General features: G+C 44.5%; 2 protein-coding genes across 2 annotated transcripts in view; one reads left to right on the forward strand and one right to left on the reverse strand.

Moving 5' to 3' along the window:
• TNNC2 (troponin C2, fast skeletal type) overlaps positions 1–2,061 on the reverse strand; it is a 35,769-nt gene extending 33,708 nt beyond the window's left edge. The window contains exon 1 of the mRNA XM_063459157.1: positions 1,957–2,061. Coding sequence (XP_063315227.1) covers positions 1,957–1,959 — 3 coding nt within the window. The 5' untranslated portion in view covers positions 1,960–2,061. The remainder of the gene's footprint in view (positions 1–1,956) is intronic.
• The window catches only part of SNX21 (sorting nexin family member 21), a 55,180-nt gene that overhangs the window by 6,767 nt on the left and 32,103 nt on the right, over positions 1–16,310 (forward strand). The gene's annotated exons all lie outside the window — the stretch shown is intronic.

A 16,310-nucleotide genomic window follows, 5' to 3' on the forward strand; every position in this document is an offset into this window, starting at 1 on the left:
ACAGTGAGTATATGATTATTATTTTTTTAATAGAAATTAATGCAATACCCCTCAAAGAATGTCCTCCAGAGAAGCATATTTTGAGTTATTAGTATCAGGCTAAAATTATTAACCATGGCATCATAAATACCAATATATACACTACCAGAGCACCATGTGAAATATAGTTTGAAAACATCACCAGCTTTAACTGTATTGACCAGTACTAATTAACATCGTACATAGTAATAAAGACTGAATGATGAGTAAAATTCATAGAGTTTCGCCTTTAGAGATCATATATTGATTGTTTTTTTTATGCTAGTTTGGTATGGTTCTGTAGGTTTCTACATTAATGCATCTCTACTTCTGTGAAGTTGCAAGGGGTTTTTTTGTGTGCCAAACTATGGATGCTTAGCAACACAGCCCCATACAAATTTTAATGATGTGCATCACTTCCCTAAAGGTTAGATCAATAATGGCAATCAAGGAAATGGGCGCAATGAAAGATGGATGAAGATCACTAAAAATTAATTGAGGAAGGATTGGGGGAGGGAGAGAGAAGTAGAATTGGATAGAGGGTGAAGTATAGGCACAAACAGGATTGTGAAATTAAAAATAAATATGTGCACTACATAATTTCTAGGACTGTATAAAAAGACGTAATCTAACCATAAACACCTAAAAACAACAAAAAAATCCTTAAAATAAAAATAAAAATATTCCCCACCCCCTAAAGCTTTGGGCAAGGTAAGCCCTAACCTGTGTAAATACCAAGGCAACACTTCCAATGTAAGGTTAGCCAAATCTACCACTTTGGCCAGAGTCCTAATAACAAATGTTCCGTTTTAACAACAACAAAAAAAACAGCATTATCACTGTTCAGTAAAATCAGGACAACACCGCAAGGTTAGAAAAATTAAATTACTCTTTTAGCTTTTCCAGTTAATCTGTAGTCAAGTGATTACGTTACATTGGTTACAAACCAGGCACTGCTTCAGTCCTTTCCGATACCCGTAGTTATGAGATTACATTTCAATAGTCACAAACTTGGCAATGCCTAATTAATATGCAATCAAAATATTAAATTACATTTAAATACAAATCTAACAAGGTCTGAGCCTGTCCTGATAATCTGCAGTTAGTAATTGCAACATTTCATTAATTAAAACAGCAGCAATGTCTGGTGTGTCCTGATAGTGTGCAGTCAGATATGACTCTATATTAAATTTAAAAAAAACAGCACTGTCTGAGCCTGTCCTGTTAACAAGGCAGGGGTTACACGATATTAGATACACGTTCAAAAATGTATTTATAAATCTTGGTAATCTACGTGAAACATAGTCGTGAATCGCAAGAATTAAAAACAATGGTTGAAACTGTTTTGAAACAATGTAAAACTTATCTCTGTGTATTACACATAAACATGGGATACAATTACTAGAACATTGAATTCCAAACATGTCTCTAAGTACAATAGTTCTCTATTCAAGTACTCTTATTAACCCCTTCAGGACCAAACTTCTGGAATAAAAGGGAATCATGACATGTCACACATGTCATGTGTCCTTAAGGGGTTAAACAAAAATGCCATCTATTTGCAATAAAGAAAATCTAGATTGAAATATGCCTTCAAGCCTAGGAGGTGCCCCCTGTATGTTCCCCTCTCCCAATCATGTTGACAGCATCATTCCATTTGTCATATCCCCTGGCGAAGATGGTCATTCAAGGGATGACTGGTGACAGTGCCCACGTGTGGCATTCATATCTTGTGCAGCCACACAGGAGGCGATGCATCCACATTCTGTCACCTTACTTTGAGTACAGGTGCTTTTTCTGACCGCAGGAAACAATCCCTGTTACACCCTAGCTCTCCAACATAGACTGGGCATCATGTCACCTCTGATTGTATAATCCATTTTTTTTGCGGGTGGTAATATAGAGCTTCTTTTCACAAACCACCCTAGGGGCACTTACCATCTTGGTGGGTCACCACAATGCCTGCACAGGAGAAGGACGGACGGGAGGTATCTGTGAGGTTTTCTGTACAGACCCCCAAAGCTTTGTCTATAAAGAGTCCTCTCTAATTTGTAGTGTGCCCATTCACACACCTGCTCCCTCTTCAGCCCTGATTGGATGCCACCAAATAGAACATCCCCCCTCTCAATGCAATGCCAGCAGATCCCTGATTGGCGGGACAGACATTTTACCAAATTTAGCTTGTATCTTGGGGGAGGGAGTGGGGGAACAACACAAAAATAAAAGACCAGGTAAAGAGGGAGGGGTCATTGACGACTGTGAACACATGGTAACTTTCACACTGGAGATAGTTAAAGGGAATTTCCAGCACTTGCTCTTCCTCCTCCTCCACCCCCCCCCCCCCCCCAGCAAGCCCTCCCTATGACATGGCTTGATCCCCCGGATTTATGACAAGGACTGCTGGGGCCAGAGAAGAATAAGGATCAAATAACCCCCCTCTTCCTCAGAGGAATGCATTCGAAATAGAAGCAGCTGCAAACGTGACTAGCAATGGCACTGGAAGAGGGGCCAATCTATGCCAAGACTAGTAAAAACAAATACATGTTAATTACACGAGAAAGCTGACAAATATTCAAAGCAACATCATGTCGCCCATATTGATGGACACATTTACAGACTGGCATTTCTAAAATGTACCTCTACCTATGTCCCTTATACTTGCAGAGGAACACATTTGCTTTATCCATAGGTGAACATTCTGTGACTCATCCCTTTAGACCAGGGGTGCACAAAATGTAGATCCCTAGACCCCAGATGTTTGAAAACTACAGCTTCCATTCTAAAGGCACGCAAAGGCATACAAAGCATACAACATATGGGTATCTACATCAGGGCCGTTTGAAGGAATTTGGGGGCCCCAAGCAAAATGGACATGGAGGCCCCCCCCAACTCCCACTCCCCCACACCTCTCCCCCCCACACATACGCAAAGCCTACAGGAACCACAGCATAGCCATACAGTTTAAGTTCCCCACACTTTATATAAATAAAAAAGGTTTACAGTGCAAATACTGCTGTTGCATATAATGTGCATAAAAGTTGAAAATTTTCAACAATTGAACATTTGCAAAAGACACCACTGTACCAAAGAAACCAATATACATTAAAGTGCACAATAACTAAATCCAACATACTTAAAACACACACATACATACACACTCACATTAACATTTTTCAGTTCTCACAAACATGTGCAAATTATCTAAAACGGCTGTTTGCGAGCCGTTTTCTGCAAAGGCAATCACAATGTCCTCCATGTCCAAAGAGTGGCACACACACACACTAACAGACAAACACACACTCACTAACAGACAAACACACACACACTAACAGACAGACACACACTCACTAACACACACACACACACACACACTAACAAACACACACTCACTCCCTAACAGACACACACACTCACATTAACACAGTCAGTTTTTTTTTTTAATTCAACCCCCCCAGCCTCCTTACATTTGGGAATGCGGGGGGGGAGGGGAGGGGGGGTTCTCCCTTTACGTGGGGTCCAGTGGCTGCTAGGCTGCTGGGCGGGCGGTGCTGGCGAGGGAACACTGATTAGTGAGCTCTCTGCTCAGCTCCCTCGCGCGCCGCAGAGTGATGCCGGGAGCTGGAATATGACGTCATATTCCGGCTCCCGGCATCACTCTGCGGCGCGCGAGGGCGCTGAGCAGAGAGCTCAGGGGAAAGTGCTCCCTCGCCATCGCTGCCCGACCGACTTCCCGCCTGGCTTGTCACTTACCCGCAAGGATAACAAGACACTTGCCCTGGGCATTTGGGGGCGGCTTTTTTTGCCGCCCCCTGGAAAAAGGCGCCCAAGACAAATGCCTTGTTTGCCTCACGGCTAATACGTCCCTGCTTGGGGCCCCAGGCCAGCTCGGGGCCCCAAGCAATTTCTTGGTTTGCTTGCCTTGTCGCGACGGGCCTGATCTACATTTTGGGCACCCCTTGCTTTAGAATGGAGAGGATGTATTTCACACTGAGGGGAAGCTGGAGAGTTCTTCACTAAAAGTGTGAATTTGGGGGAATTCAAAGTATTTTTCAAATTTAAGGTCAAAGTAGCCAAACTGCAAAAATTCCCAATTACATTTTTCCATTTGACAATTATTTAGAAAATGTATTTATTTATAAAATATTTGACCAGGAAAGATACATTGAGATTTCTCTCGTTTTCAAGTATGTCCTGGGTCCACAAATTGAATATATGAAATTTATTTTAAATTCCCAGCAATTGAAATTTTTTTTGACTATGCCTGAAATTGACAAAAGCCTCCTTTTCCGGGTGTGTGTGTAGTTGATTAGTGCGACGCTCCATAAAAAAAAAAAAAAAAAGATTTAAAACATGATTCAAAACTCACAATACAGTGTTTGTGGTAGAGGGTTTGAGATAACGCAGCCTCTGCTCCACCCTCCTAAATCCGAGTCATGGAACCAGTGATGGAATGTCAGTTCAGCCTGTGGAATCTGTGTCAAGAAGGCAGTGATCACAGTGTCTATTGCAACATAAGTTGATCAACCTGTCTAAATACGTTTTGTTTTGGAATTGCACAACACACACACACACACCCCTTGGAAACACATAATAATTTAAATGTGATGAATTACACAACATAATTTTATCATCAGGACTCCTGTACTATGAATGTAGCCCTTGTGCAATATTCCTTGATAATAAATACTTCAGAACTCGATAAAACAAGGGGTAAATGTTTAAAATGCCATTCTTATAATGAAGTCATCCATGGAAAATGATATGATCCTGGAATATCAGAAGATAATTTAAAAAGAAAATAAGTATTTAGAGTGATTGGGGGTTGCAGGATCATGTAGAGCAGCGTTTCCCAATTGGTGTTCCGCTGAGTCCTAGGGTTCCGCAAGAACAACATTGGGGTTCTGTTGAGATTTGCCCGTCGGGTGGCACAAGCATTTAGGGTCACCTGATGGGTATTGCTAAACAGGGGTCTGGTCAGGCACCGCGGCCATCTAAGACCGCGACCGGACCCCTGTTGTATGGGATGCTGGGAGGAAGTGACAGCTGGAGTGAGAGAGGGAGCACCGTGGACTGAGCAGCACATCAACCTCAGCCAGCAGCACTGAAGACCCTCCTGCGGAAAAAAAGCAAGTGAACAGCACATTTAAACATATATGAGTGTATGTGTCTATGTATCTGTGTAGGGGTGTATCTGTGTGTGTATGTGTCAGTTTGTGTATCTGTGTGTCAGTGTGTGTATCTGTGTCTGTGTGTGTATGTGCTAGTGTGAATATGTGTGTCAGTGTGTGTATGTGTCAGTGTTCCTGCCAGTGTGTGTGTGTGTGCCAATGTGTGTATCATTTTGCCAATGTGTGTGTGTATCTGTGTGCCATGGTGTCTGTATCTGTCAGTATGTGTATCTGTGTGTCAGTGTTTCTGTCAGTGAGTGTATCTGTGTGCCACTATGTGCCAGTGTGTGTATCTGTGTGTCAGACACATACACACACATATACACAACTTGACACACAGATACACACACTGGCAGATACACACAGGCACACAGATGCACACACCTTGATACACAAATACACACACACACACAGTTACACACTGTGTGTCAAGGTGTGTGTATCTGTGTGTCAGTGTGCGTATCTTTGTACCAGTGTGTGCATCTGTGTACCTGTATGAGTCAGTGTGTGTATCTGTGTGTCAATTAGTGTATGTCTGTGTGTATCTGTGTGTCAAGGTGTGTGTATCTGTGTAAGTGTGTGTGTCTGTGTGTCAAGGTGTGTGTATCTGTGTGCCTGTATGTGTCAGTGTGTGTGTCTGTGTGCTAGTGTGTATCTGTGTGTCAAGTTGTATATGTCTGTGTGTATGTGCCAGTGTGTGTCTGTGTTTGTATGTGCCAGTCTGTGTATCTGTGTGTCACGGTGTCTGTGTCTGTGTGTATATATCGGTGTGTTTCTGTTTCTAACTCCAAGATTATACAGAAACACTCAAACACCAATACTACACACAAATGTACATCCACATTTAAAACCCAACACTACATCCAAATACACCTCTGCATGCAAATGCTAACATGCCATACAAACACATCATTGTATTAAAATGATAAAATATATATACAAACACCAACTCTACACACAAACACACACCTACTCCTAAGTACTGCAATCTGTTTACTATATTTTGAAATATGTGTATGTATAGTAAAAATGTTTTCACAATTTGCTAATAGTGATGTCGCGAACATGAAATGAAAACGAACTTCCGCAAATGTTCGTGAACGGGCGAACGCGGCGAACCGCCATAGACTTCAATAGCAGGCGAATTTTAAAACCCACAGGGACTCTTTCTGGGCACAATAGTGATGGGCCCCCACCCATCTGAGCGGTGGGTGGGGGCCCTAAACAAGAATAAGGGGGGGGGACCTAATGTCCTCCCCCCTGGCCCCCACCCCTGAGCGGTGGGTTGGGGCCCTAAACAAAAATTGGGGGGGACCTAATTTCCTCCCCCCTGGCCCCCACCCCTGAGCGGTGGGTGGGGGCCCTAAATACCAATAGGGGGAGGGACCTATTGTCCTCTCTCCTGGCCCCCACCCCTGAGCGGCAGGTAGAGGCCCTGAATACCAATTGGGGGGAGACCTACTGTCCTCCCCCCGGCCCCCACCCCTGAGCGGCGGGTGGGGGCCCTAAAGTCCAATAGGGGGGGGACCTAATGTCCTCCCCCCCGGCCCCCACCCCTGAGCGACGGGTGAGGGCCCTAAATACCAATAGGGGGGACCTATTGTCCTCCCCCCCCGGCCCCCACCCCTGAGCGGCGGGTGGGGGCCCTAAATACCAATAGGGGGGGACCTAATGTCCTCCCCCCTGGCCCCCACCCCTGAGCGGCGGGTGGGGGCCCTAAATACCAATAGGGGGGGGACCTATTGTCCTCCCCCCGGCCCCCACCCCTGAGCGGCGGGTGGGGGCCCTAAATACCAATGGGGGGACCTATTGTCCTCCCCCCGGCCCCCACCCCTGAGTGGCGGGTGGGGGCCCTAAAACAAATGTCCACCCCAGGTGACTAGGGGTCCCCAAACCCCTAGTCACCCCCTCCCCCCCCAAAAAAATGATCCCCCTACCTACCCCCCTCACCCTAAAAATAATGAGGGGGGAGTCAATAAAGCTAAAAACCTGTAAATAAATAAAAATAAACTTACCATTAGATGTCTTCTTTTTTCTAAAATCTTCTTTCTTCAGTCCCCAAAAAGGCCAAATAAAAAGCCAATATAACTTTGAAAAAAAACGAGCGCAAAATAAATGAATCCTTGTTCACCCTTCGAGGGCACGCCGCGTCCTGAGCTCCGCAGGGCGGGTCAAGGCTTATAAAGCCTTGCCACGCCCTGCAATTAGAGCACCCAATCAGAGTGCTCTGTGTCATTTTACACAGCGTGGGAAAGTTCTGTGGAATTTTCCCATGTTGTGTAATTTGACTCATAACAACACTCTGCTCACTGTTTAATAGACATGCCCCTACTCGTGGTATTGCGAGTAGGGGCACAATTTACTAATACTAAGTAATTTTTACTTAGTAATAGTAAATTTGGCTGAAAGACCACAAAAAAAAAAAAAATAGGGGGCGGACCGAACATCGCATATGTTCGCCATCCATGGCGAACGCGAACACGCTATGTTCGCCAGGAACTATTCGCCAGCGAACCGTTCGGGACATCACTATTTGCTGATTGAAAGGTTTATGCAACGGCGCCAATACACAGAGATAATGTGTGTATACTTGTATATATATGTGTGTGTAATTATGTATGTGATAATGTATAGTGTATATACACCAAGAAACAATATTTGACAAAAAAGAAAATATTACACTTATTACGCTCTGCTAATTAAAAGGTGTTTGCTACAGGGCAAATATTTTCAGGGGATTCCCCGATGTTGATACACCATGTCAAAGGGTTCCACGGGAAAAAATAATTGGTAACCCCTGATGTAGAGTAAGGATTCCTAATTATTTTTTTTTGTGAAACCCTTTGACATAGTGTACTAACATCAGGGAATCCCCCGAAAATATTTGGCCAGTAGAACAAACCTTTTAACTAGCAGAGCGTAATAAGCGTAATGTTTTCTTTTTTGGCAAATTTTGTTTCTTGGTGTATATACACTATACATTATCACATACATAATTACACACACATATATATATACACAAGTATACACACATTAACAAACAGACACACATAGAAATACACTAACACATACACTGGCACACAGATACACACTCATTGACAAAAACACACAGATACACACACTGGCAGATACACACAAACACACACATAAACACACCTTGACACGAAGATATACACACACTGGCACAAAATTGATGATCTCAGCCATGGGGGTATAAGGCTAAGCAATTGCAACGTCCCTTATGGCTCCTGTCGACTGATGCGGAGAATGCTTTTGACTGGGTGGGCTGGTTTAGCCCTGTGGTAAATAAAAGCTTTATATCCATAACTGATAGCTAGAATACAAGTTAAAAGGGCCCTGACTGAGAGGGTGCTCGTAACCAACATGTTGGTAAGAGGAATGCCAGATATTGCCCCTGCTATTCATGCTAACACTAGAGAGCAACACCCTCTGCCTGCCCTCCCCCCCTCGCATGCCCTCCCTCCTTTGCCCCTGGAACTGATTCTAGCGTTGTTATCCCTTGGCGCTGAGTCGGCACTCTGCCTCCTCCAATGTCACCCGAGGGGGGGAGCTAACGCATATGCGCGGCAATTTCAAGAGCATTAGGCCCTCCCCATAGGAAAGCATTGTTTCAATCATTTCCTATGGGGATTTAACTGATGCTGGATGTCCTCGTGTAGAGCGTGAGCCTGTCAAGCGTCAGCTCGGTGACCAAAAGTCACCAACAAGCTGGAAGTGCCGCTAGTGGCTGTCTCAATGACAGCCACTAGAGGCAGTCTTAGTTCTGCAATGTACTTATTGAGTTTGTATAAAACTGCAATGATTTACATTGCGTGACTAAGTGAGCCAGGGGCACTGCACCCACACCCCTTCAGTGAGCTGAAGTGATCTGGGTGCCCATAGTGTCCCTTTAATTAATTGTGGGTTGGAGCAGTTTTCCTAATTTACTGATATTACTGCTACTAGCAGCTATTGTCAGGACAGCCCGATTTCATAAGCAACATACCTCCTATATTTATTACTGTATTCTCCTTGGTTATGTATCAATTGATAGTTCAATTGATGTGTGTGATACAGGGTGGATTTTGTAAGCATTAATTGAGTTTCCTATCAATTAGGGATCAGAAGTCTGAACTTGCATTAGACACATTTTTTTTTTCTTTTGAGGCTTTACCAAGTATTAGGATGGTTTTTTTTTTCTTCTCATCTATCAAGTACATTTATGAGTGTTGGTTTGCTATGATCTTATTAGGGACTCTTTATCTTAAAGGAAGACTTTCTAGCCCCCCTTGCTTCCCCTTGCTCCAATAAATATAGTAAAGTCTTACCTTTATTCCAGTTTGCTGGTGCTGGCTCTGCCCCTGATCTGCCTCCTTGGCTGACATCTTTAGAAGTGATTATCTCAGCCAATCACAATGCTTTCCCATAGGAAAGCATTGGATTGGCTAAGATCATCAAGGAAGCGGGTCAGGACGGAGCCAAACGCCGCCCTGGCCAATCACCATCTTCTCATAGAGACCTATTGAATCAATGCATCTGTATGAGGAAAGTTCAGTGTCTTCATGCAGAGGGTGGAGACACTGAATGTCAGTCACACTATGCAGCACTGCCCCAGGAAGCACCTCTAATGTCTATCTGAGGAGTGACCAGTAGAGGTATCCCTAGGCGGTAATGTAAGTAATGCCTTTTCTCTTAAAAGACTCCAAAAAGCTTGCAGGTGAATCCCTATACTCACCAGAACAATACAATAAGCTGTAGTTGTTCTTGTGACTATAGTGTCCCTTTAATAACCATTATTCTGGACATAGTTGTCAACTCTATGTGCATTTAATTTTTATACTAAGTATCTCTAGTTATCGCTAGGTGTAAAAAACACTTACCATATACCTACTGACAGCTACTAGATTGCTAGTCAGTGCTTACATTTAGAAATTGGCTTGACTGAGTGAATCAGTTGTGTTAATCAAGCAATCAAGCCATTCCATGCAAATGTGTGGGTGGTGTAATGTTCCGCACCCACTTATCTAGGACAGGACATATCAAATATCCCTTGAACCTAGAATGAAGGAACATACGGTAAGTCCGTTCGCACACTGGGTTAATTTGCCACTGTCAGGGTACCTGGAGTCTCTACCTTTGAGAGAGGTAGAGACTTAGAGGGTTATCCGTCCGGACGCCATGTCTCCTCGGTCTCCCGCGGTTCACTCGGTCTTGCTAACGCCGGCCGCGAGGGAGTCACTTCCTTTTATAACAGAAGGACCGGAGGTAGACGTCATGACGCTAACCCGAAACATCCTGCCACTCAAATCTCGGGAGACGAATCAGGACTCGCCGGAGGCGTGTCCCCTCTCCCTAGCCAGGATACTTAACGGTGGTTCTCTCATTCACTCATTGCCCTGTCGTGGTTCTAGTCCGCCTAGTCACACAGTGCTTTATTATTCACTTGTCTTTTGGTTCTGACCCGGCTTTGTTGTTTACTCTCCTGCCTTTCTGTTATCCTTGACCCGGCTTGTCTCTCGCTTACCTGTCCTCTGTTATCCTCGACCTCGGCTTGTCTCTGACCATTCTATTGTAGTTATACGTTAGTCCGGCCATTCTAAGGACCGGTATACGTATCAGCTACTCTTTGTACTCTGCGTGTTGGATCCCTGACCCGATCCTGACATTACGACAGGGCCATGGATCCTGCAGGTACAAATTGTCAGCTTGGTTCTCCTGATCCTAGGTTTGACGCCATGGATCATAGGATGGATCAGATGGCTCTGGCACTACAGGCGCTGCTGTCTCGCCCTATTAATCCACCTGAGGAGAGGCGTAACACTTCTGCTTCTTCTGTGGGTTCAGGGTTAGAGGTAGCTACTGTAGGTGCTTCTTCCCGAGTTACCCCACCTGTACGTTATGCTGGTTCCCCTGAGAGGTGTCGTGGCTTTTTGAACCAGATCAGTATTCATTTCGAGCTACAGCCCCGTTCATACCCTACTGATAGGGCAAAGGTGGGATTTATTATTACCTTACTCATTGAGAAAGCTCTGAGATGGGCGAATCCGTTGTGGGAGAATGATAATCCATTAGTCTATAACTATAATTCCTTTGTAGCTGCTTTTAAAAGAACTTTTGACCCTCCTGGCAGGAAGGCCAATGCAGCCAGATTACTGTTGCGCCTTAGACAAGACAACCAGACACTTGTGGATTATGCACTAGAGTTCAGGTCTTTGGCGGCAGAGGTAAAATGGAATGAACAGGCCTATATAGACGTATTCTTAAATGGATTATCTGATGTAATACTTGATGAGGTAGCTACAAGAGAACTTCCCGAGAATCTGGAGGACTTAATTTCCTTTATCTCCCGTATTGACGAACGCCTAAGGGAGAGACAGAATACTCGAGATAGAACCGCTAAATCTTTCTCTAGACTAGTACCATCATTTCAAGTTGCTGAAACCAAAGATCCACAGGTTTCAGAACCTATGCAGTTAGGCCTTACTCGTCTCTCAGAGGAGGAGAGACAGTACAGGAGAAGAGAGGGACTGTGTATGTATTGTGGGTTCAGAGGTCATGTACGTTTGAGCTGTCCCAGCCGTCCGGGAAACGCTCGCACCTAAGTTTCTCTAGAGGACAGACCTTGGGTGTTTCGATTTTGTCCTCTACTCATAACTACAAAGAACATAGACTCCTATTACCGGTCTCTTTAACTTGGGAGAAGGGAACTTTAGAAACTATGGCATTGATAGATTCCGGCGCTGCTGAGAGTTTTATCGACCAAAAGTTTCTCACCGAACACACTATCCCATCCCAGTTAAGGAAGACACCCTTGGCTGTTGAAGCCATTGATGGTAGACCTTTAGTTGAGCCTGTGATTTCCCGGGAGACCACACCTCTTTACTTAACTATTGGTATTCTACACAAGGAGGAAATATCCCTACTACTCATTTCATCCCCTTCTGTTCCCATAGTCCTGGGATACTCCTGGCTTAAGAAACATAACCCCGTTATAGATTGGAGATCAGGGGAAATAGTTTCTTGGGGCCAGAATTGTCAAGAGAGTTGTTTAAAGAAAGTGTCACCTCTTTGTAGTGTCAACCCACTTAATAACGCTACTGACTCTACCAAAGTACAGATACCGTCCTTGTATCAAGATTTAAAGGCAGTATTTGACAAAAGAAAGGCTGATACCTTACCACCACATAGGCCTTTTGATTGCAAAATTAATTTACTTTCTGGTACCATGCCCCCCAGGGGTCATGTATATCCTTTGTCCACGAATGAAAACTTAGTTCTAGAAGAGTATATTCGTGAAAACCTAGACAAGGGGTTCATTAGAAGATCCTCCTCTCCTGCTGGGGCTGGATTCTTTTTTGTTAAAAAGAAGGATGGTTCTTTAAGACCTTGCATTGACTACCGAGGCCTTAACAAGATAACCATCAGAAATGTTTATCCGATTCCCTTGATCACCGAGCTTTTTGACCGATTAAAAAGTTCTAAAATTTTCACTAAGTTAGACCTTAGAGGTGCTTATAATTTGGTGAGAATCCACGACGGTGACGAGTGGAAAACTGCATTCAATACTCGATATGGGCACTATGAGTATACTGTAATGCCTTTTGGTCTCTGCAATGCTCCGGCAGTATTTCAGGACCTTATTAATGAGGTTCTTAGGGAGTTTCAAGATGACTGTGTAATTGTATACCTTGATGATATTCTTATACATTCCAGGGATATTGAGACTCACCACAGGCAAGTCAGGAGGGTTTTACACAAACTTCTTCAGCATGGCTTGTACTGCAAACTAGAGAAATGCAGCTTTGACCAATCCCAAACTACGTTTCTTGGTTATGTGATTTCTGGGGAAGGGTTTGAAATGGATCCGGAGAAGCTCCAATCCATACTAGACTGGCCTTTACCTCAGGGTCTCAAGGCTATCCAGAGATTCATTGGTTTCTCTAATTACTACAGACGTTTCATTAAGGGATACTCCTCTATCATTGCTCCCATCACTAACATGACCAAACAAGGGGCTGAGACTAAGAATTGGTCTACTGAAGCTCTTCGGGCTTTTGAGACACTCAAAGAGCTGTTTGCTTCCGCACCAATTTTAGTTCACCCTGATACTACTCTACCTTTCCTACTCGAAGTAGACGCTTCTGAGACAGGTATAGGTGCTGTTCTGTCCCAAAGGTTGGGTGTAGATAAACCATTACATCCTTGTGGATACTTTTCCAAAAAATTGTCCGGTACTGAAAGCAGATATGACATTGGGGACAGGGAACTACTAGCGGTTATAATGGCCTTGAAGGAGTGGAGACATTTATTGGAGGGTACTTTGCATCCTGTTACTATTTTGACGGATCATAAAAACTTATCCTATATTGGGGAGGCTAAACGACTATCATCTAGACAGGTTCGTTGGTCCATATTTCTCACTCACTTCAACTACGTACTCACATATAGGCCAGGTTCTAAGAATTCTAAAGCCGACGCCTTATCTCGCCAATATGAACCTGCTGCCGTATCTGAGCCGGTTTTGTCCTCTATAGTACCCAAGTGTAACATTATCGCTAACACTACTCTCAAAGTTCATTCCCCGCTACTTGATCAGATAAGGAACTTGCAGCATCTGGCACCTAGACTGACTCCGGTTTCCAGACTTTTCGTTCCTCCTGAACTTCAATTGGAGCTCTTACAGTGTCTTCACGAGAGTAAGGTGGCTGGTCATCCGGGTGTCCGCAAGACGTATTCTTTGATCTCCAAGGATTTCTGGTGGCCGTCGTTACGGAAGGATATTAAGGATTTTATCGGGGTTTGTGTGGTCTGTACTAAAACCAAACTACCGCATACGCTTCCTTGTGGCCTTCTACAACCGCTGGAAATTCCTGACAAACCTTGGTCCTGTGTGGCAATGGACTTTATTGTGGATCTGCCGGTTTCTAAAAAACACACTGTTATCCTCACCGTAGTCGATAGGTTTACCAAGATGGCACATTTCGTACCTTTGCCTAAACTCCCGACTTCTCCTGAATTGGCGGAGGTCTTTGCTAAAGAGATTTTTCGTTTACATGGGATTCCTTCTGAGATCACTTCTGATAGAGGCTCCCAATTTGTTTCACGTTTTTGGAGGTCGTTCTGTTCTCAATTAGGCATCAAATTGAATTTTTCGTCCGCCTATCATCCTCAGTCTAACGGAGCTGCTGAACGAACTAACCAGAAGATTGAGCAATACTTACGTTGTTTTGTTTCCGAACACCAGGACGATTGGGTCGGTTTGATTCCTTGGGCAGAGTTTGCGCACAACAATCTTGTTTGTGACTCCACGCATTCAAGTCCCTTCTTCATGAACTATGGCTTTCATCCATCCATTCTTCCCCCGGTTTCTCCTTCCCAAGGAGTGCCGTCGGTTGATGTCCATGTGGCCAACTTGAGGAAGTTGTGGGATCAGACTCGACAGATTCTTCTACACAATTCTGTACTGGTAAAGAAACATGCTGACAAACGTAGAAGGGCGGCTCCGAAATTTTGTTCCAGGCGATAGAGTGTGGTTGAGCACTAGGAATATTCGTCTTAAAGTTCCTTCCATGAAATTCGCTCCTCGTTATATTGGTCCCTACAGGATCTTGACTCGAATTAACCCAGTGGCATATCGTCTAGCTCTTCCGGCTACTTTACGCATCCCGAACTCCTTTCACGTGTCATTGTTGAAACCTCTAATCTGTAACAGATTCTCCTCCACAATCGCCCCTCCGCGCCCTGTTCAGGTGGAGGGTCAGGAGGAATATGAGGTTAACTCCATTATTGATTCTCGTGTCTCCCGGGGACGAGTACAATATTTAGTTGACTGGAAGGGATATGGTCCTGAGGAGAGGAGTTGGGTACCACAAGAGGATGTTCATGCTCCTCGTCTTCGCAGGGCATTTCACTCCCGCTTTCCATCTCGCCCCGGCTCCTTCCGCCCGGTGGGCGTATCTGAGGGGGGGGGTACTGTCAGGGTACCTGGAGTCTCTACCTTTGAGAGAGGTAGAGACTTAGAGGGTTATCCGTCCGGACGCCATGTCTCCTCGGTCTCCCGCGGTTCACTCGGTCTTGCTAACGCCGGCCGCGAGGGAGTCACTTCCTTTTATAACAGAAGGACCGGAGGTAGACGTCATGACGCTAACCCGAAACATCCTGCCACTCAAATCTCGGGAGACGAATCAGGACTCGCCGGAGGCGTGTCCCCTCTCCCTAGCCAGGATACTTAACGGTGGTTCTCTCATTCACTCATTGCCCTGTCGTGGTTCTAGTCCGCCTAGTCACACAGTGCTTTATTATTCACTTGTCTTTTGGTTCTGACCCGGCTTTGTTGTTTACTCTCCTGCCTTTCTGTTATCCTTGACCCGGCTTGTCTCTCGCTTACCTGTCCTCTGTTATCCTCGACCTCGGCTTGTCTCTGACCATTCTATTGTAGTTATACGTTAGTCCGGCCATTCTAAGGACCGGTATACGTATCAGCTACTCTTTGTACTCTGCGTGTTGGATCCCTGACCCGATCCTGACAGCCACACTCTCTCACACACTTTATTCTCCCTGTCTCAAATACCGATAACACAAGTCCCAATAATCCACATCATACTTAAAGTGAAATTGTCATTGCTATTTTTACCATAGCGCTTTTAAAAGAACGTCACATGTTATCCATACATTGAGCTAGCAGTTTTGCTGACAACTGTATAGATTGAAAGAGAAAATTGTATTTAAAAACAGGGTTTTTTTTTTTGTCTCCTATCGGTCAATCAATTTCTTGCCAGACACTCAATGCTGATTATTGGTATTTGAGATAGTGAAAATAAAGTGTGTGAGAGAGTGTGCCTAGGATAACACAATGAGTACCCATCTGCCCTATAGCGACCCATCAGGCTTATGGTTGGGGCTGAACAAGGGAGCTGTGGGATGGAGAGTTGTCTACAAGTCCGCTTTCCTTGGTCTCATAAGAAAGGATGAGCAGATGACCAGACTGTGGAGCTATGTAATACGTACAAAGACATTGAACATGGGATCCGGTTAGAAGATTTTATTATCCTCTTACTGGGTGTGGAGGGGGGAACTGCCACGCTGATACAGGCAGGTTGGGGGATTCCCTGGTAACAGCCCTAG

Source organism: Pelobates fuscus, chromosome 6 (genome assembly GCF_036172605.1).
Source record: "Pelobates fuscus isolate aPelFus1 chromosome 6, aPelFus1.pri, whole genome shotgun sequence".
NCBI lineage: Eukaryota > Metazoa > Chordata > Amphibia > Anura > Pelobatidae > Pelobates > Pelobates fuscus.